The 21,920-nt window shown below is 37.0% G+C and overlaps 1 protein-coding gene across 1 annotated transcript in view; it reads left to right on the top strand.

Moving 5' to 3' along the window:
- Positions 1-21,920, top strand: part of LOC111722523 (pleckstrin homology domain-containing family A member 5-like) — a 143,082-nt gene that overhangs the window by 118,292 nt on the left and 2,870 nt on the right. The window contains exons 4-5 of the mRNA XM_023508743.1: positions 17,743-17,826; positions 18,550-18,670. Coding sequence (XP_023364511.1) covers positions 17,743-17,826; positions 18,550-18,670 — 205 coding nt within the window. The remainder of the gene's footprint in view (positions 1-17,742; positions 17,827-18,549; positions 18,671-21,920) is intronic.

The following is a 21,920-nucleotide window of genomic DNA, read 5'->3' as shown; positions in this document are numbered from 1 at the left end:
GTTAGGATGGACTGCCTCGTGTGTGAATAGACCAGTGTTGGACTGGTCTAACCGTTAGGATGGACTGCCTCGTGTGTGAATAGACCAGTGTTTTTCAACCTTTTTTATCTCACAGCACACTTGAACCTGTAAGTTCAACTTCCATGGCACATCTAAATTACATTGATCAGGGGGGAAAAAGTATATTCACTGCGCTTTGAACTTCTTTTGAAAATAATTTAATCTTTTAAAATTTTCATGGCACACCAGGTGAAAATCACTGGAATAGACTTATGAAGAGAAGTTTAACCTCTCCTGAAATCAAAACACACACGCATAGTTAGAACCATGTGACGGCATGTATTTTTGTTACATTTGCAAAGAAGAAAAATAATTGTAGGTACTTAGTAGGAACAAAGACGCAGGAAAGGAGAAATCTAATACACTGAGGAATAAAGATTAGTAACTCTTTTGAGGGGGGCAAGGTGTAAATGTTGAAAACATGCACTTACTTTGGCCTGTCTTTCCTACTTCTAAGCATTATCCTGCATAGCTGAAGGTAGAAAAACACAAAGATGTCTGAGCAGTGACACACAGTAAGTCTTGATTATGATAGCAAAAAGTTGAAAATAAATGCACACAGTAGGACATGGATTTGGATAATTGTGTAATGAGCAGTTGTCAAACAAGGAAAGTTAGGAATGTAATTACTGCCGTGCAAGCTGTCCAGGGCATGTTATTGAGTGAAAAAAAAACATGCTGCAAAACACCATGCATAGTTTGAATATATTTATTGTACAAACTCTGGCCTAAAAGGATGTCCACCAGAATATTAACAGTTGGTTATCTCTTCTGCTGGTTAGTGTAAATGAGCAGTCAAATGTCTGGGCAGCACAAACACGACCTGGATTTGAATCCTGTTCAGTCATGTATTAGCATTGTGACTGTGAGCAAACTCAGTTTTTGTCTTGTTTTTCAGTAAAATGAAGGTAACTCTGCAGTCTATCTTGTTGGGTTATAAGGCTCTGATGAGATTGTAAAGTGATCAATAAATCTGGGCAGCTTTGAAACAACAACAGAAATGTTATTTAAGAGTCATTTTAGTTGATGTGCTTAAATTCGCACTAAATATTTCCTTCAAAAGCTATCTGCAAGCGTGCGTCTTGGTATTTTACCCTGTGTTATGTGCCAGTTTTAAGGGAATCGAAATCCTTTTTCACTCTTGTGGCTAGAAGGCATGCATAATCACAACAGAGCCTTCCTGAAGGAGCGGTCTCAGTTCGCAGCTGCAATGACATGTTAGAATGTGACGTCAGTGTGGTGTCAGACTCCAGGGTGGCAGGCCAGCCCCACATCCACAGTGTGCGTCCTCAGTGCTTGGTCCCCACAGTGCTCAGTGGGAGCAGCTCAAAGGCAAAGGAGTGGTCTTATTTTTATTCCAGTGTGGTTTTTTGCCTGTAGTTGAATATCTTCTTAAGAATGTGATTTTGATGAAGACTGGTGAGTAATTGTTACTTTTATGTGTTAATAATAGTTAAATGAAGAGTGGTCCTTTTTTTTAATTAACGGTTTTGTGTTAAATAATCTTTGCAATCCTGGTGCCAGGCACGGTGCCTAGGTGCAAAGGATTTACATATTATAAATATTTCTATAAATGAAATATTGCTGTAAGAATATAGTATATATTCGTTAGATTTTCAAATGCTAGAGCATTTTTAAAGATGTTGGGATGGAAAATGTCTCTCTCTTAGTCTCTCCTTAACTTGAAGCTACATGAATACATAGTAGTCACAAATTGCTTTTAAGCCTAAAGATTTTCTTTGAAATCATAAAATGTCTCGTTCATTTTTTAACTTACTCAAAGGAGAAGCTTGATATTTTCTTCCACTTAAAGAGAATTAGATGAATAATTCCTCATGTTTCTATGGAGATACCAACAGTATTCATTATATAATGCTTTTAAAAAGTATATTAATACTAGTCTAAACTAATTAACAATCAGTGGAAACTGTCACTATTTGGTGTTTGTTTAATTCTGTGATGATTTGGACTCCTTCGGTAATGTGATTCAGTGTAGGAATCCTTACTGAGCTAAAATTTAAGAGCAATATAATAGGAGGAAATTATATGTTATAGGCAATATGTTAGCATTTGAAGAAATTAAGAAATTCCTTAATTTTTTAAAGCAATGAAGAATACGACTGCCACTGATTTTTAGAGGCTGGACAGTATGCCTTTTAAAGATTTATTGTTAACAATACCAATTTGCATTTTTTTGAATTGAACTATATAAATTGATTTAGTTGTTTTGAAAGCATTAGTTCAAGAAGTAAGTTGTATTAGGTAAGATTTTTGTTTGCTTTTTAGCTGTAGCTATTTTACTTATAACTTTTTCTCCATTTGGGGTGGATGGATGATATTTTACTGGACTTGCATTGTACAAACTAAAGCCTATAAAGTCTGACATTTTGCCATTTCTGGCACAGCTCTTTTCATGCAGGTTCAGTAATAGCCTTTTAAAAGAATTTTCAAACAAAGTTTTTTTCTCTTACAAAATAGGTACTTTCTACATTTTACGTCTAGTAGAGGAAAAGACAATATGGACTTTATTTTATTTTACTTTATTTTTTGAGATGGAGTCTCAAGCTGTCACCCTGGGTAGAGTGCTGTGGCATCACAGCTCACAGCAACCTCAAACTCTTGGACTTAAGTGATTCTCTTGCCTCAGCCTCCCAAGTAGCTGGGACTTCAGGTGCCCGCCACAATGCCCAGCTATTTTGTTGTTGTTGTTTTAGCTGGCCTGGGCTGGATTCAAACCTGCCAGCCCGTTTGTATGTAGCTGGTGCCCTACCCACGGAGCTATGCATACCACCTAATATGGAAATTCCTAACATGTTAATTATTTTCACTTTTAAAGCATTTTTACTTCGGTTTTTTCAAGCTGTTGAAGAATAGGATTTACTGTATACATATATATATATGGTTTCAAGTTTGCTTCATTTGACTTGACAGCCTTAATTCAAAATCGACAATTTTTTCCTTAACTTGTAGAATTTTTAACTTCCCACTCGATTTAAGTATATGGAGAATTCATAGATATTTCTTTTCCCTTTTATTTTGAATTCACTTAAAATATTTTAACATGATTTTAAGTTTATATTTTAAACTTGGCGTAGGTTACTGTGGTGACGATGAATTGGAATATATTAGGTATAAATTTAAACAAAGATGTTTTTGAGTCATTATGACATCTGAGGTCATTGGTCACTACTAAAGTTCAAGTGAGGAGAGGCTACTTCCACTTTTTTTTTTATGAACAGGAAATTAAATCTGGTAAGATACAAAAGAAGACAGATGAGCAGAGCTGCAGGATGACTTGAATTGACCTAAGTTTTACTCAAGACTAAAGCAGTCTGCTGAGAGAATAGAGGGCTTGTCTGTTTTCTGCTGAATAAGGTACACATTGAGGAACGCTTTCCACCAATACCGTAGCCTGCTCTGAGAGTATAATTGTGCTAGTCTTTGTTTGAAATTTAGCTTAGAAAAAAAAAAGAAAGAAAGAAATTTAGCTTAGTAAACTCAGATGGAAGAGTGTTCTCCAAGTGCCCTTATATTCTTAAACTTTATTCTTTGTTTCCTAGTATAGACAGTACAGAACTTTGTATGTGTTAGATGCTTAATGAATACTTCAACATGAATAAGTGAATTGACTAAGCAAGTTAAATCAATTGGGGGAGATACCTTGATCCGTGTTTATATTAGAGAGATCCCATCTTTACTCTAAGAACAAAAGCAGCCAATTGCCTAGCCAGCTGATTGCCCTGTGTTTTACTGAGGGAGGAGGTGTCTCGGGTCCAGGACTGCTATCACAGTGTTGTGTAGGCGCCACTGAATTTTCCCCCACGTGGCTGAGTCATTGCCCATTCTGCTCCTCCTGTGATGTAGGAAGTGGACTACTAACTCTGCTATCCTGGATTGCATTTCTGTCCCACTCCTGCCTCATCTGTTAAGTGAGATTTCTCAGTGCTTGAGGATGATAATGTGTTGACTGAACTGAACCTGAAGTGCTGTGCGTCACCGAAGTGTATTACTGTTTGGATCTTTTCAGAGTTTTAAAATACACATTATTTTGAAATTGAAGTGATAAAAAACCTAGGAGTGAAGCAGATGCATTGTTTCAAAACTTATGTAATAGTGATATAATACTCATATCATTTAAAGCCTCGATTTTTGGCCACATTTCTATGTACCCCCAGTCTGTACTGAACTCTAGCCCATCTGACTGCTGCACATCCCACCAGGCTCAGTTCAAATGGCAGTCCCTGCTGGTGCCTTCCCTGCTCTCCTCCTTTTAACTATGGCTGGTCTCTAACCAGGCGTCCTTTTTATTCATTTATTAAAATAGTGCTTTTCAGGTTTATTTATTTATGTTCATAATAAAGTTATTAGGGTTGTATCACCAGTGTCTAGCTTGTGTGACAATATTAGCTGTTCAAATCTTCGGGGTATCATTTGACTTACGATTAAACTACCTTTTTGTTCTTAAAGTAATTATTTATACAAAGCTCGTACAGTATTTGAAAATGAGTAAATACTATGCAATGAAGACTAGTTAAGCAATGAGCAATTTTTTTCCATTGGAATTATGTCAGTTTGACTCTAGTGGAAAGAATTTCTCTTACCTACAATAAAATAATCATATCTCTTCGAATTGTGTGGTAGTTTATGAACAGGTTAAAGTTAGGCTTCTTTTTTTTTCTTAAGAGGTAATATCTCTTATTACCCAGGCTGAGGTACAGTGACTCATAGTTCACTGTAGCCTCAAATTTCTGAGCTCAAGCGATCTTCCTGCTTCAGCTTTCCTAGTAGCTGAGACTACAGGTGCATGCCACTACACCTGGCTAAATTTTTATTTTTATCTTTTTAGAGACAAGGTCTCACTATATTGCCCAGGCTGGTCTTGAACTCCTGACCTCAAGCATCCTCCCACCTGGCCAGAATTAGGTTAACTTTCTAAAGTAGTATCTGATCACATGTGAAAGAGTTAATGGTTAAATTTAATTTTTTCTAATTTGCTGTGTGCTTCCTTCATAATGGTATGTTAAAATTCTATTTAATTCATGTTACAATAAAATATTACTAACTGGCATTTATTAGGGAGTAGAAGACTTATCTGAATTACTGAAATTCTAAATTATATATATTTAAATGCTATATTATTATTTTTTTAAGACAGAGTCTCACTGTGTCACCCTTGATAGAGCCGTGGAGTCACAGTTCACAGCAAGCTCAAACTCTTGGACTTTAAGTGATTCTCTTCCTTCAGCCTCCTAAGTAGCTGGGACTACAGGCACCTGACACAACGCTTGGCTATTTTTTGGTTGTAGTTGTCATTGTTGTTTGGCAGGCCCGGGCTGAGTTCAAACCCACCAGCCCCAGAGTATGTGGCTGGCACCCTAGCTGCCTCGCTACAGGTGCCACGCCTATATTATTATTTTTAAGTGACAAGAAGAACTGAATTGGAATTCTCCTTACTTTTCTTTTACTTCTTTTTTTTTTAATCACCAGTAAGCTCATTGGAAACTTACTTTTTATTTTGAAAGTGCATGAGATTTTTGTAAAAATTTTTTTTATGCAAATGACTGCCATTTTTCAAATATGTGTTCTTTTAAACCACTAAAATATGCCCTAGGATTATTTTTATTCTGTTACCTGGCTTTATAAGTCCCTTTTAGATAACTTAACAGTAAACTTTAACCTTAGATCACATGGTAATTGTTGTTCATTCGTTATATTACAGTGCATACAACCCATTGTACTCCATGTTAAAGATAATGCAGAGAGCCAACAAGTGTTTAAAGCAAGGAACTAACATCAAGAAACCTGACTCAACTAGCACAGTCAAGTACAGCTAATACAGTATTTGGTGAGGACCCTATAGGATAATGTAGTGCTTTATCCTTTCAGAAGTATAGGGGTTTTGTTGTTAGTTTGGTTTGGTTTGGTTTTTGTGTTTTTGTTTTAGATTCTCATTTTATAGAAAAAAGTTGAAGCCCACCGTGGGAGTTGGACTAAATTCAGGGAGTGCCTGGAACACAGAGATAGATTAGGGTGCTGTTAAGAGAGCGCTGGGTTTTCAAAACAACATCTTGTGCATGATAAGTCCATGTAATTTTTGTTAACTAAAACATAAATCTTAAAAATAATAAAACTTAAAAATCTTATAAACGTATGAACCTGTATAGGATAGTGGCTGAGAAGCTGGGAGCATTGTCTACTCTCATATAGTGATTCCCGGTAGCAACTAGATAACCATAGTATCACTTAATCCTTGGACACTTGGCAGAAAATTACTTTGGTGAATTATAAGAAGCATATTTCTGTTTTAACCATATAGTGCCAGTTTCCCATTTCTTTAGTTCAGAGTCACCCAAAGGACATGCAGCTGAAAAAAATCATTTTTACTTTAGGCATTTTGGTTTTATATTTATCAAGTGATCTAAAATGTAATCATGCCGTAACACGCAGGAGAGATGTGATAGGTACATTTTGTTTTTAACTGGCATAGTGTTATTTGAATTATTTGTGCATTGCTTCCAAAATTGTTTAAAATTCATTAAAGAATGTTCATTTTGTAGATCTTAATGTGTGTATTGGTTTTAAGAAAGTCTTTTCCAAAGTGATTTAGAAATTATCTATACATAACCAAAAACTGAAACAGGTGAATTGGTGTGTGATCCTCTTATATTTTGAACTTTTAATGTTTTTTATTGTTTTTAGTCTGTATTAATGATTACAACCTCGTACTTGAAGTATTATATTGTGCACAGTTTGTTCCACCGGGGCTTAAACTATCACCTTTGGTTGGTTCGTGCGAGATTTTAAGTTTATGTGGAGTGCATCACATGCCTTACAATCGTTGCTATTTGTACGTAAAATTGTTTCCTACCTATAATGGGGGAAATAGGAGGCAGTATTTCTAAATTTGTTGTGGAGATAATTTTGTCTGAGTTAAGAGTATAAAATGATTGTAAGGCTTCGGAGGATAGAATGACGGAAAAGAGGCATTCAGTTTAGAATGCAGCTGGAACTGGGAAAGGTTTCCCAGCAGTGCTGCATATGGAAATGGCGGTGGGATGAGGAGGAGGTTGGAGCAGCAGTGGGAGCTGCACTTCATGTGCTGTCAGAGGAAGACGGGAAGGGCCTGAAAGGCAAGTGTGGCCTTACTCTGTGCTGGTGCTATTGAAGAGAGAAAACTAAGGGCACAATTGAAAAATCTCTGAAAAGGAAAACAGCTGAGGCCTTGGTGGCACCTCTTACCTTCCGCGTGACTCTGGCAACTTTCTGAATGCTGTGAGCCTCAGTTTACTCATATGTAAAGTTCAGATAGTAATACAATCTCAAGGGGCCCTGAGGATTGTTGTGAAGTTTCAAGTCTGGGCGTGACAGCTGTGTGTGTGAGCAGTCCTGAGTGTGCTGTAAGCCGTAGCTGTTGTTAGGGAGGTGATCGGAGAATTTATTGCTGGAGGTAAAAGTCAGTGGGATTTTCACACCTGATCAACTCTTCTTTTCTCCTGAGCAATTGATGATAATCCATTTTCCAAACACTGAAAGGAGAAAGGATAGAAAATGAAGGGTTAAGAGCCTAAGGAGAATTTGTAGATGGTGGGTAAGTGAATCACTGAGGTTTTAGCAGAAGGTCTGGAAGCAGTTAGTTCTAAGCTGAACGAGGCAAATGGCATTTAGAACTAAAGGTTGGGAAAGGAAATATATACTTTCCATGTTTAGAAAAAAAAAAATTGCAATCTTTTAGATTGCTAACTCAGTGCTTATTTCTTCACGTAGCCAAACCTCAAGAATTCAGCTTTTCTCAAGAAAGGCAGGGCATTTTTAATGTTTTTCTTTTGTTCTTAAAACATTGACTTTAATTGTAGGCACAATTTCTATGCCAGCATACTTTCAGTTTAAAAATAAATTGCAGAAACAGTCATTGTGGCAGCCAGATTTCAACATAACATTTTTCTCCTTTTCATTGAAATGAAAATAAATTAAAATAGTTATCTACATAAAACATTAATGAACTTTATACTTGATAGTTTTATAATTACTTTGGACTAGCGTAGAAGCACTTGACTTAATAATAACTGAGTGGCTGCTACAAACGTGTCTTTGAAACTGAAGATTTGATTGCATCCCAGTTACAAGACACTGTATGATTTCTCTTGGCAAAATCTCAATTTTAGAACAAAATGAAGAGTGTAATTGTCGGTAAGTATAATGGAAGTATAGTGAAATCGAGAATGAAACTATAGCGTTCTTTGGTTTGAGTGGGATATATTGAGAACAAGAGCGTCACAAGCACACATACGAGCTGTTGTGCTGCATGATTTTCTCCATAGGGAAATACAATAGCTTCCATAGTTTCCAAGCCTCTTCTGCCCACTCTAATTTAACACTATGGCTATGTGGCAGCTTTTATGGGTTGGGCTCTTGCAAAAGCCCAAGCCATGACACTGGTTTCATTACCCGGATTGCCAGAAGGATTACCAAAGGGGCCCCCGCCAAACCACTATGCTATCGTATTTTTCTTAAACTAAATTAAATCCTTCTCTCTTTCCCTTCAGGGAAATACATGATTCAGAGCAAATCATATAAATGGGTTTGCATCTGAATTTAATAACCAGAATATCTTCTGTGGGACAGAGTTTTCTAAAATATATTTTACTCTTTGTGCACAGTGGATACATTTTCAATGATACTGCCATGGTCCTGCATAGAAGACGCCACTTAATAAAGCTAGCTTTTTCTGACTGTAACGTATCATTCTGAAGAATAGTATTGGCTATTACTAGAAGTATGTTAATAGCAATTTCAATGTTTATTTCTTAAATTTAAAAAGAAACCAGAATGTAGAAGAATGGATTTTGTATTAAAGCAGTCACTGGCGTTACCCATGAAATAAAGTTTAAAATAAACTACACAAAAACAAATGCTCCCACTGGGGAGAATGGCAGTGCTGTGGGTAACCAGGATGTAGTGTTAATTGGCCAAAATATTTAAACATTTTGTTTTGTTAAAACATTTTTTGAAAGTAGAAATAAAGTCTTTTTAAGTTAAATCCCTCTTTTTCCCTTTCCAAAGCTTCCAGAAGGAAGACATTAGTAAAACTATTGTCTTCTTTTGCCCTGTAGAACAGAGAAATCTACTTTGAATATAGTGAAGCAAATATTTTCTCTGGACTATGTGGCTACATCCAAGAAAAATAGGGTATTTCTTAGCTAACAGCCCTTTCCCGCCCCTTCTTCCTCGCAGCCTCGGTTCATTCACTTTTCTCTAGGCAGGCCACAAAGTCGTGAATCTTGATTGGTGGTCTCATTTATTCTGCCACTGATGGGATTGGACATGAAATTTCCTACGTTAGGTTAGTGAGATTCCAGAGGAAGATGGCCAGGGAGCTTTGGGGAAGCTTGTTAAAAACGGATGCACAAAGAGAAACCTTCCTTTTCACTCTGGACTTCCCTCAGAGCATCACTTTATTGTGACTGGAATGCAGTAGCCAGCCTGGGCCTGCAGGGATGCCTAACTGGACAGGAGAAGTCCATTCCAGAAAGGTGGCCGTGCTCCAGATGACATAATCCTGAGTTGTCATCTCCGTGAAGTTGTATTAGTTTCAAATCAGGAACAGTTCCTTTCCATACTTGATCTGAAGAATATATCATATGCTGATTTGTTATATGTAACATTGCTCTGATACTTTACTTTAATTTTTACTAGATTCACATTTTAAGTCTTTCCTAGATTTTATTTTAATTTTTTACTGAATGTTTTACATTTAATACTAAGCTTGTTTCTGCAAAAATCAAAGAAATTTTTTAAAAAATTAAAGAAATCCTGGTGTTTTAAAGAATGTCTATGTGAGTATTTAAGCTTGTGTGTAAATATCATATATAAGATTTTTGCAGGCTTGGAGTAGTGGCTCATGCCTATAATCCTAGCACTCTGGACACTGAGGCGGGAGGATCGCTTCAGTCCAGGAGTTTGAAGTCGCAGTGAGCTATGAGCCCATTTCACTCCAACAGGAGTGACAGCATGAGACTTCATTTTAAAAAAAAGACTTTCGCATTCAGCAAAGTGTTGTTGCATGGTTTTAGTGTTATTGGAGGACAACAGGAGTTTTAATACCAGATTTCATTTGTCAGTCTATAGTTAACTGCATTACTTTTAATTTCTCTCCTTGTGTGATTTAACACCCCATTGTGAAGGAAATAGTTCTTTAATGGCTTTTACCATTTTAGCTAGAAAATTGATACACCATATTTACAGATCTTGTCACACTTTTTCTGTTTTCACAATTTTATTTATTTATTTATTTTTAGAAACAGAGTCTCACTTTATTGCCCGTAGTAGAGTGCTATGGGGTCACAGCTCACAGCAATCTCCAGCTCTTGGGCTTAGGTGATTGATTCTCTTGCCTCAGCCTCCTGCGTAGCTGGAACTACAGGCACCTGCCACAACACCTGGCTATTTTTTTGTTGCAGTTTTGGTCAAGGCAGGATTCAAACCCACCACCCTCTGTATATGGGGCGCCCTACTCAGCCACAGGCACTGCCCCTATTTTCATAATTCTATTGGGATTTATATTTGAAATGTGCATTTTACACATACATTGTGTGTGAGAGAGAATATGTGTATGTGGTAATGGTGTTTTTTTAGAAATGTCATTGGCATCCTACTTTATAACTGCTGAGAGGACTATAACAAAGTATAGTGCTTTTATGGACTGCACAAAAGTATCTTCCTCCAGTTACCATGGAAAGGAGAGAAACGCCAGCTTCCTGTATTCTCCGAGTGCTGTCAGACAATTTAAGTTACTCTGATAGAGACCCACCTGCCTGCCACTTAAGAGTAAATTGTTTTGCTTCCTCTAATAGGTTGTAGAAGCTTTTTGGTTTATCAGCTTTCCCTTTTTACCTAGGGTACCTGAAAGCTCAGAACTAAGTTCTCTGCTTAAAAGCTTAGCCAAGTTTTCAGGTAGTTACCTATATAATTCATTATTTGACTTACAAATATGTAAGAAATGAAAGAGAATTATGTAGACTAATGAATTTCTATTCTAGTTCTAGTAGATAATGCCATTTCCCATTTATTATGTAATTTGATGGAAATGAGTATGACATTTTACATATATACTGATTGATTAATCTTAAAATCCTTCAAAACCATATTATTAGTAAATAGTCGTTCCATACAGGCTTTAAAGCAGATCTTTCAGTCTTCTGACTTTGGTATAATAAATGCTTCCATCTCTGGTAATAAATAGTGGGTATTTGAGTAGGCACTAATTTAATTAATTAATTTATTATTTATTTATTTATTTGAGACTAAGTCTCACTATGTTGGCCTTGGTAGAGTGCTCACAGCTCACAGCCACTTCAAACTCTTGGGCTTAAGTGATTCTGTTGCCTCAGCCTCCCAAGTAGCTGGGACTACAGGCACCCACCACAACACCCACCTATTTTTTTGTTGCAGTTATTGTTGTTTAGCAGGCCAGGCCAGGCTCAAACCCACCAGCCTTGGTGTATGTGGCCAGCGCCCTACCCACTGAGCTATAGGTACCAAGCCTTATTTATTTATTTTGAGACACAGTCTCACCCTATTGCCCAGGCTACAGTGCCCTGATGTCAGCTTAGCTTGGCTCACAGCAACCTAAAACTCCTGGGCTCAGGTGATTCTCCTGCCTCAGCCTCCCAACTAGCTGAGACTGGAGGCTTGCACCACCACACCTGGCTCATTTTTTTTTCTATCTTTACAAAATGAGAGTCTCCCTCTTGCACTCCTGAGCTCAAGTGTTCCTCCCACTTCAGTCTCCCAGGGTGCTAGGATTACAGTTGTGAGCCACCATGCCCAGCCTAGTTTAAACTTTTAATTTAAATAGTTAACCAAACGCTAATATAGCAGTGACATATGCTCGACGTTCTGCCGTCCTTAATAGTAAATAACATTTAGCGAGGGCTTGCTGTGTTCCAGACCATGTTTTACTGCTCCCTCTTTTAATCCTCATAAACATCTCCACAGTAAAGTAAGTTACCTGAAGGCAAGGATTTTTATGTTTCGCTTACTACTGTCTCCAGTACCTACACCAGTTGCTTGTTTCATATAGACAGTAGGAGCATATGTTTGAGGCCCCCCGGTGAATACTTGAAACTATGGATGGAACCAAACCCCTATATGTACTATGTTTTTTCTTAATAATAAAGTTTGTAAATTAGGCACAATAAAAGATTAACAACAAAAATGAACTTTAAAAAAAAAAGAGTTACAACAGTATTTCATCATCACTACTCTCGCATTTTTGGAGCCATTATTAAGGAAAACTATTTGAACCGATGCCTTGATATCAGTGCCGAGTTATCCATCTCATAAGCTACTAAATGATTAATGGGCAGGTGGCATCGACAGCGTGTAGACACTGGACAAGGGATGAATCATGTCCTGGGTGGGACAGAGCAGGATAGTGAGGGAGCTCATCGTGCTGCTCAGAATGGTGTGAAATTTAAAACGTAAATTGAATTGCTTATTTCTGCAATTTTTCATGTTCAGACAGTGATTAACTGTGGTAACTGAAAATGCAGATAAGGGAGGACTACTGTGTATAACTGTTTGTGTATATATATATGTTTACACTTGATCTTAGCCAGAAGGCTGGGGAGCAGTGTGTGTGTTTTGATTAGGTGAAAATAACCTATGACATAGTTACCGTTGTTAAATTGAGGCGCAGAGAGGTGAAGTGAATTGCCTAAGATCACCCAGCCCAAGTAGTCTGATTTTAGAACCCGTTGTCTCAACTGCCCTTGTTTTCTGCCATCTCTGTTGCATCTAAAAAATACAGAAGCACAAAGAAATAATAAATGTTTCTTGTTCAGTAGAGGTCATTGTTGAAGGGCTATGATAGTCTGGGGCAGGACTTCCCATTCTCGACACTTTGGACATTGTTGGCAGATACTTTGCTGTGCATTAGACTTGCCTGTGTGTGATAAAACATTCGGCAGCATCCTGGTCTATATCCTCTAGTTATTAGGGACGCTTCCTTAGTTAGATTATTCAAAAATGTTAGCAAAGGTTGCTAAATGTCCCTTGGTAGGCAAAATCACCCCCAGTTGAGATCCACTTGTCTAGACCTACACATGAAAACATCATAGAGGAAGTCTGAAGTGAGAGTAGGTGAGCCCCTGGCATGGTGTTCAGAAAACTTTAGACTTCCTACTAGTCTACAGTGAATTCAGAGACAAGGTGGAATTAGTTCATTTTGTGACCATAGCTATGTTTATATCTATACCAAGACCTGAATTTTATCCCTTTTTATAAGGAGTCCTCTAGAATAAATACACATTTACATTAAAACCATATGTTTTCCATTTTCTCTTTTCTTTCATGAAGAGAATAAAATCTCTGAAGAGGATTTTTAAAACGACGCTTATTTGAGTGTCTTTTAAAGTTTCAAATGCATTTTTAGTAATAGTGGTATATGAATTTATAATTTGGTAGTACAGTAAGCTTTGCAACATGTGTGTTTCGTTTTACACTTGTTAAAGGGTTAGAAAATACAAAAGCACTCCACTTAACTGTGTATAGTGACTCGTGCCTGTAATCCCCACACTTTGGGAGTCCGAGGCAGGAGGATCCCTTGAGCCCAGGAATTTGAGCTATGATCGTGCCACTACCCTCTAGCTTGGGTGACAGAACTAGACCCTGTCTCTTTTAAAAAATAAATTTAAAAAAATAAAAAAATAAAAAAACATTTCAGCTGGTGAAATATTAAAGAGTTGGAAGGAGGGTTATCTGGAAAGTTGTATCATGAGATGTGGAAGGGTGTGTTTCATAAAACAGGCAGTGAACTGAACTAGAAGATATTTGAGGTGCATGCAGATGTACGTTTTGTGTATTCCTATGTGGCTGGAATTTGTTGGGTATAGTTTTCTGCATTCACTTAGAATTTCTTACAGACAAAAATCTTGCATGAGCAAGCGCAGAATTTGTGTTATGCTCAGATTGTTCCCTAATGTTTGAATCATTACAGCAGAACTGATGATTTTCTTGGTTTGAATTTTGAGATTCTTTAAAAACATAAACAAAAACAAAGGTCCTGAAATCCCTGGGAAAAAATGTGATCTACAGAAAAGGATGGCACATATAGGATAAAAACATATAATTGGTAAATAATGGACCTGCCCTCCTGCATGGTCCTTAAGTTCCCTCCTAGTGCCATGGATAGCAGTCAGGACTCAACAGTGGGCCAGCCACTTCCCAGAGTGTGTCAAGTGCTGTATCTATTAAAATTTTTCTAAGTATTAACAGAGATGGTTTTATTGAAATATTTTAATGACCCATGTAGATAACTTTCGCTTATTGGTTCTCTATTTAATTCAGTTTCAGTTTCTGTGGATGATTTAGAAAATATGTTTACCCTTCAGTGTTACAGTCCTTTAAAATGCAGCACTGATATAAAAATGCCAACAGGTAATAAGGAATGAGTTTGTAATTTAAAATAAATTTTAAAACACACAGAAAAGAATATAAAATTATATTTACACAAGAGCACTGGGCCAGGTTGACAGTCCCATCAGGTAGTTGAAAATTGCCACATTTTGACCATTAAGGATTTGATATTTTGATTAGAGAATAATACATTAATTTTTCTATTTTATAAGTATGTTGTTTTACAGGAGATTATGGAATTTTTTTTCAAGTGTTGTGTAAGTTAGAACAAATAAATAAGGACTTCTTTGTTTACTTTAGGTTAAAATTGGGCATGTGTAGTAGAAAAGGTTATTTCTTTCTTTCATTATAAATTGGCAAATCAGGGCAGCACCTGTGACTCAAAGGAGTCTGGTGCTGGCCCCATATGCTGGAGGTGGTGAGTTCAAACCCAGCCCCAGCCAAAAAAAAAAAAAAAATGGCAAAACACTTTGGTGTTAGAGTATCTGTCCTTACAGATTTTGTGTGGAATTTCATGTCAATTTAATATTAAAAGAAAACACCACACTGGATACATTTGAGAAAGAAAAGAGGAACATAAATATATTTAGTTTACATTGGCTTTAGTTGGTGTTCTTTTAAATAAGATAAAGTCCTAAGATTTCTCATTTAATTTTACTTCAAGATGTGATCTTAAAAGCACTCAAATACTAAAAGTAACAATTTAATTGAAACAGCATCCACTTTTGAGGAAAAGAATGTTCAGTCTTCTTTAATAAAAAAGAATTAAATTGATTATAATTTAAATGTATGCCTTGCCCTGGGTCTTTGTCCAATGAATACTCAAATCTATTTAGTGTTCAGAAGGCTACTGAACCTTTCGCTACTGTTCCTTAGCCATCTAACATTGAGCAGCCGTGTTGTATAATTTAGAACTTCCAGATCATTAAGGTTAGAGTCTACTATATTCCTCTCAGGCAGGATGACACAGCATGGGGAAATGATGCGGTAAATGGGGAGTTATTTATGTATTTCTGCTTCATCTCCCATTCAGCTAACTCCAGCTTTCTGTATGCTCCCCTCCATTCTTCATCATTAGGGCGTCTGATCCCTGCTACAGGTTATCCACCCTCCCTTCCTCAGTTTTTATTCTCTGTTAGAACACCAGAATTTCCAGACCTTTATACATTTGTTATATTTATTGTGTTCCAGTATCTCCAGAGTCTGTGCTATCCTTAGTTATTCTGTTACCAGTTTATTGTTTATTACATAGATTCATATCCCATAGGAGATCTAGGTTCCCACTGTGTTGTTTTTTATTAGCAAGTAAGAAAACAAGTTATATACTTTTTAGGTAGTGCAAATAATCACCAAGATATCTAAACCCAATAATTCTTTTTTTTTTTTGAGACAGAGCCTCAAGCTATCCCCCTGGGTAGAGTGCCATGGCATCATAGTTCACAGCAACCTCCAACTCCTAGGCTCAAGTGAGTCTCCTGCCTCAGCCTCCCAAGTAGCTAGGACCACAGGCACCTGGCACAACCCCTGGCTATTTTTTGGTTGCAGCCATCATTGTTGTTTTGGCGGGCCCGGGCTGGATTCGAACCCACCACCTTAGGTGTATGTGGCTGGCGTCTTAGCCACTTGAGCCATAGGCACCGAGCCAACCCAATAACTCTTAATACCTATTGAATTACATCTGTAAAAAAACAAAACCACCATAAAAACCTGATAATTTGGTAATCCTTTAAGCTTTTTAGACCAGTTAATTTAAGGAGTAACAGAAACATTATATTCCATTAATAATTCTACTGTTAATAGATATTGTATTATCTATATATTAATAGATATATTCAGTATCTAAATTTTTTAAATTGTGTCTGTACTTTTTAAAAATTTTTGGTTTCTATTTTATTTAATAGATAAAGTTTCAGGGTATTGTGTTACCAATTTTTAAAAAGTAAAAATTAGTACTTGGAAAAAACTTAAGTACATGAAGTTTACCCAAAAGTTTGCAGCTTGTGGTTGTAGACTTACCCGCAATACACATGTAATAGTCATGTAAGAGTAACAAAGTAGGGGCAATGCCTGTGGCTCAGTGGGTAGGGTGCTGGCCCCATATACCAAAGGTGGCGGGTTCAAACCTGGCCCCAGTCAAACTGCAACAAAAAAATAGCTGGGCGTGCTGGCAGGTGCCTGTAGTCCCAGCTACTTAGGAGGCTAAGGCAAGAGAATCACCTAAGCCCAGGAGTTGGAGGTTGCTGTGAGCTGTGTGACGCCGTGGCACTCTACCGAGGGTGATAAAGTGAGACTCTGTCTCTACAAAAAAAAAAAAAAAAAAGAGTAACAAAGTAATAGTCAACATAACGTGCAAAAATGCAAAAATTTTCGCTGTAATGAACGTACATTTTCTAGAACTGGTCATGCCAACAGTCTTTTCTTCTAAGTTGGTTTATGGTATATGATCTGACAAAAAATTTAATTAGTTTATAGATGACAATGAGTATTATTTGATATATCGGTGCATATTGCATATTATTTAGTGTGTCCAATATTTTTGACTTAGATAAATAGGAGCAGTATTTTTTTCTTCTCCTTTCAAGAAGGTAATAGGAGACCTAATCTTATTACTTGACTTAGAAAGAATGATACTTCTCAGGCATTCTCTAAAAAGGCATCCTTTAAATCAAAGCAGCTTTTTTCCCAGTATACATAACAAAAGATTTTTCATTGTTTCTGTTATTTCTACATTTCATTTACCTTAGATTGTTGCTCCTTCAGATTTATCTACAGTGTATCTTCCTCAAATATCACAAAATCGTTCCCATTATGTCATTTATATAATATTATTTTGGAACGAACACTGTAAGTTTTGCTTTTTTCGAGCCTTCTGCTTTTCATGTGCTGGTGCCCGTGTAGTACTGTTAGACCCCCTCGCCCGGTATATGAATTTGGCATTAGGTCTCTGTAATGTGCCCAGTTGGACCAGAAGACAGAAGTTCATACTTATTTTTCATGACCTACCTAGGAGATATAAAGTACAGTTATCATGAGGCAAATCAATAGATAGTTTATAAATAGTGAGAAGGAGGGACTGAGGTCAGACTGAGGAGTAAAACTGTAAGTAGCATTTACACAACATACACACTCGTGATATATAGTAGAAAAGGTGTATTTAGGAATCTCAAAACATGGGGGGTTGAATTTCATTTCCTTTTTCACTAACTTGAATGTTAAATAAATGTTTAAGTACCTATATATTCATTTTCTCTTTTATTCTTATTTCAGCCATAATGAAAGGAAAGTAACCTGCAAACATCCAGTCACAGGACAGCCATCGCAGGACAATTGTATTTTTGTAGTGAATGAACAGTAAGTAAAGAGTTTCATGGAATGTCTGTATTCAAAATGGGACTGACAGTAAAATTACTATTATCCACATTAAATTCAGTATAATTTAACAATTTTCTTATCTGGACATTGACAGTCAAGTATAATAACAGAATGCCAGCTGTTTATTAGGTATTTAGTATGGAAACCCTGCCTTTTCTTCCCGAGGAGTGTAATTTCCGAAGGTATTTTCACAGTAATTCAAACTCCGGTACCAAGCTCAAGAATCCAAGATACAAGTTTAGAGATAAAACTGTAAACTTGGTTGAATTGTTGAACTAATTTGAGCTCAGTTTTCTTATCCTTCAATCAGGGTAGTGGTAATTACCATTTCACAGAATTTTCATAAGCATGAAATTATTTATGTGTAAAAATGTTTTATGCACTATAAAGCTGTTTGCAAATAATTATTGCTATTATTATTGTATTAGAATATTTAATCTTACAGTTCATTTTTAATTTTCCAGTTGGGTGACCAAGTAGAATATCTGTAATAATGCCTATTAAAATGAACATGATATTAACTTATTTTAAGGTTAGAAATGTTTCATTTAAAGTAGTTATAAATATTAAGCTCTGCCCCTAGAGTAACCAGGATTGTACTACAGTGAAAAAGTGAGACACTCAGATTGTTAACTTCAGTAACTGGGGAAGTGTTACTATAAAGTGGTTCACATGGTAAGCTCTAGCGTTTTGTGTTTTCAGGACCGTTGCAACCATGACATCTGAAGAAAAGAAGGAACGACCCATAAGTATGATCAATGAAGCTTCTAACTACAGTATGACATCAGATTACGCAGTGCATCCAATGAGCCCTGTAGGCAGAGTAAGTTGTTTTGCTTCCTGTTAATTATTAATTAGTAGTCAGTGTGTAATACTGTTACTCGTAATGGACTTAGAATTAGTGTAATTCCATTAGAATTACACAGGAATCATTACATTTTTATTACGTGAATTTAGTTAAATTGGAGAAATTGATATAAAGCAATATCTTGAAATAATAATATAGTAAGATTATAACTTAATGACTTACATTTTCTTATATGCAACGTTTAGATTTTGAACAAATACAGTATATAAGATGTTTTTGTGAGAGAGTGAGCATTTTTAAGTTTTAAGGGTGAAGATTAATATAATACCTACAAATCACATTTCCTGGCTAAGAATGCTTAGATTGAGGAGACATTGTTCCACACTAATACAATTACAATAATAAACTATGTTTATTATAAAGAAATGGATGATAGGTAATTATAACAGTACTCTAAACTCAAAGGATATTACAAGTAAATGTAAATTTTCAAATAATATTACTTTCTAATCCTTACTAAATAACATAGATGAACAGGATAACTGAGAATGAGAATTAGTATGTTTTAATTAACATGTAGGGAAATTGATAAATGGATTGAGGGCCACTAGGTCTTTGTCTGGATAGAAAGTTGTCCTATATCTCTAACTTTACACCAAAAATTTTTCAGATGGATCGTTATTGAAATATAAGAAACAAAACTATAAAAACACTATGGAAAACAGTGGGAGATTTAAAAAAATTTCTACAGATGGAATTCCTAAATAAGAACTAAAACCCGAAGTAATAATGTTTAAAAATGAGAAATTCAACCATATGTAATTATCCATGCAAAATATCTGCAATTCATAGATCAATTAAAGAAGAGTCCCTTTATAATTGAAGAAGTGCTGGGAATCAATAAGAAAAGGTTCCGACTCTTGGTAAACATGAGTTTAAATAAAAGGAGGGGCTTCTTAGTTTAAAATGGGCAAATTATGCAAAGTTAGTTTCTAGAAAAGAAAATGGAATTTACTCTTAAATATATGAAAAAGATGCTTAGCCTCCGCTATAGCATGAAAAATACTAGTTAAAACCAGGAAAAGACACCATTTTTCACTTAATCAGATTTGCAAAGTTCAGAAAGTTCTGTACCGCAGCACATTGACAGGGGTATAGGTATATAAGTAGGCATTTAGGTACTCTGTTCATACAGTGAGGTCCAGGAAATGGTGGAACAGAAGAGTGGATGCGTGGTCACTACCAAAGCAGGCTGTGTTGTGCTGCAGTGTTCACTATTCACTTCCCGGCAGCAGAGACGGCAGCGTCCTTTCTGATCCGCCCGGGCATGTGTCAGTTTGCTCAGCGTATCAGTGGTGCGAGGAAGGCTTCATTTGTTTCTGTCTGCATGGACTTTACATTTCTTGATTTTTCAGTATCTTGAAACTTTCATAATGACCCGTGTCTCATATATGTACTCATCTACCTATGACAACAGTTATTTATTTAGATGGATAGACATAATACACTGAGCAGTACTGTGTGAGTGGGACTGGCTGGGTGCTGGAGCCCAGGGGTGAAAATAAACTGGTCCTTATGGATCCTTTTGGTACCATTGGAATTGTATGCTGTGTTTACACCTTATCCCTTTGAAAGGAGATTAAAATTTATGCAGGAAATCAGCTTTAGGAAAAATGTTCACATTGGATCTTAAAATTCTATTAATTCCTGATCCTGCTCCTTATCATCACCGACTTGCACGGTACCACTCTCTGCCTCTGCGTGGTACCCGCAGCCACCAGGGCGGCCCTCGGGCCTGCACCCCAGTGCTGCCACTACCCAGTTAGCTGCTACTGCCATGGCAGAGTTGGATGCTTGCTGGGTGACATACTTTAACAAGCCATAGAGATGCCTAAGAATTACATAAAGAGATGAACATGCTTGTTAGCTGTGATCTGGTTCCAGAACCCAAAATCATTGACACTACTTTGCAAGCATGCGGACAATTAAATGACTCGCTAGTGCAGTTGTCATCCTAGAGATTGTTAAGGATAAAAGCAGGACTTTATAAGGAAATCTACCTCATTGTCATCCGGGAATTTGGACCAATTTTTTTTTTCTTTTGGAGGCATAGTCTCTCTCCATCACCCTGGGTAGAGTGCTCTAATGTCATCATGGCTCACAGCAACCTCAAACTTTTGGACTCAAGAGATCCTCTTACCTCAGCCACCTCAGTAGCTAGGACTACAGGTGTGCACCACCACGCCTGACTAGTTTTAGCAGACGGGGTCTTGCTCTTGCTCAAGCTGGTCTCAGACTCCTAAACTCAAGCAGTATACCTGCTTTGGCTTCTCACAGTGCCAGGACTATTGGTATGAGTCACTGTACCTGGCCTTGGTCCCACTTTAAATGAATTGGGAATCTCCACTCCAAAGGAACTGGGCCTTAGAATTTATTGATATTACTACTTGATTATAAACAGTCACCTGGAAATACTGATGCTAACATTATTTTACTTGAAACAGTTCTTGATTTCCAAACCATTTAATGGTAACATGGGCTTTACCATTAATACACGTAAAAAGGAAATGAAGGCTCCATGCCTGTGGCTCAAGTGGCTAAGGCACCAGCCACATACACCTAAGGTGGCGGGTTCTAATCCAGCCCGGGCCCGCCAAAAACAACAATGATGGCTGCAAGCAAAAAATGGCCAGGCTTTGTGGCGGGCGCCTGTGGTCCCAGCTACTTGGGAGGCTGAGGTGGGAGGACCCCTTGAGCTCAAGAGTTTGAGACCAGCCTGAGCAAGAACCAGACTGCTGTGTCTGCTAGAGATAGAAAAATTAGCCAGGCGTTGTGGCATGTGCCTGTCGTCCTAACTACTCAGATGGCTGAGGATTGCTTGAGCCCAAGAGCAGGAGGTTGCTGTGAGCTAGGCTTATGCCAGGACACTCTAGCCTGGGGCAAAAGTGAAACTCTGGCTCCAAAAAAGGGGGGAGGGGACGAATTTAAACTGGTGGAAAAAAAATTATGTCCTAATAAAAACTTTATAAAACAAAATTCAAATGAAGTATGCTAGATTTCCTAAGTTTCCAGCTAAGTTCAAAAGAGGTAATTTGATGTTATTTACCTTTCATAGAGAAATTAAAAGTCAGCTTCATTGTTTTTATGATTTCTAGTTACCTCTGCCATTCCTGCCAAAATAAATCTTTATACTAAACAGTATTTTAAAAGGTTGTATATCCTTATGTGTACTTTGAAGAATACGGTAAACACCATCTGTCTGGTA

Source organism: Otolemur garnettii, unplaced genomic scaffold (assembly GCF_000181295.1).
Source record: "Otolemur garnettii isolate 467f Iridium unplaced genomic scaffold, OtoGar3 scaffold00271, whole genome shotgun sequence".
Lineage (NCBI taxonomy): Eukaryota > Metazoa > Chordata > Mammalia > Primates > Galagidae > Otolemur > Otolemur garnettii.
This window is presented reverse-complemented; position numbering and strand designations above follow the sequence as displayed.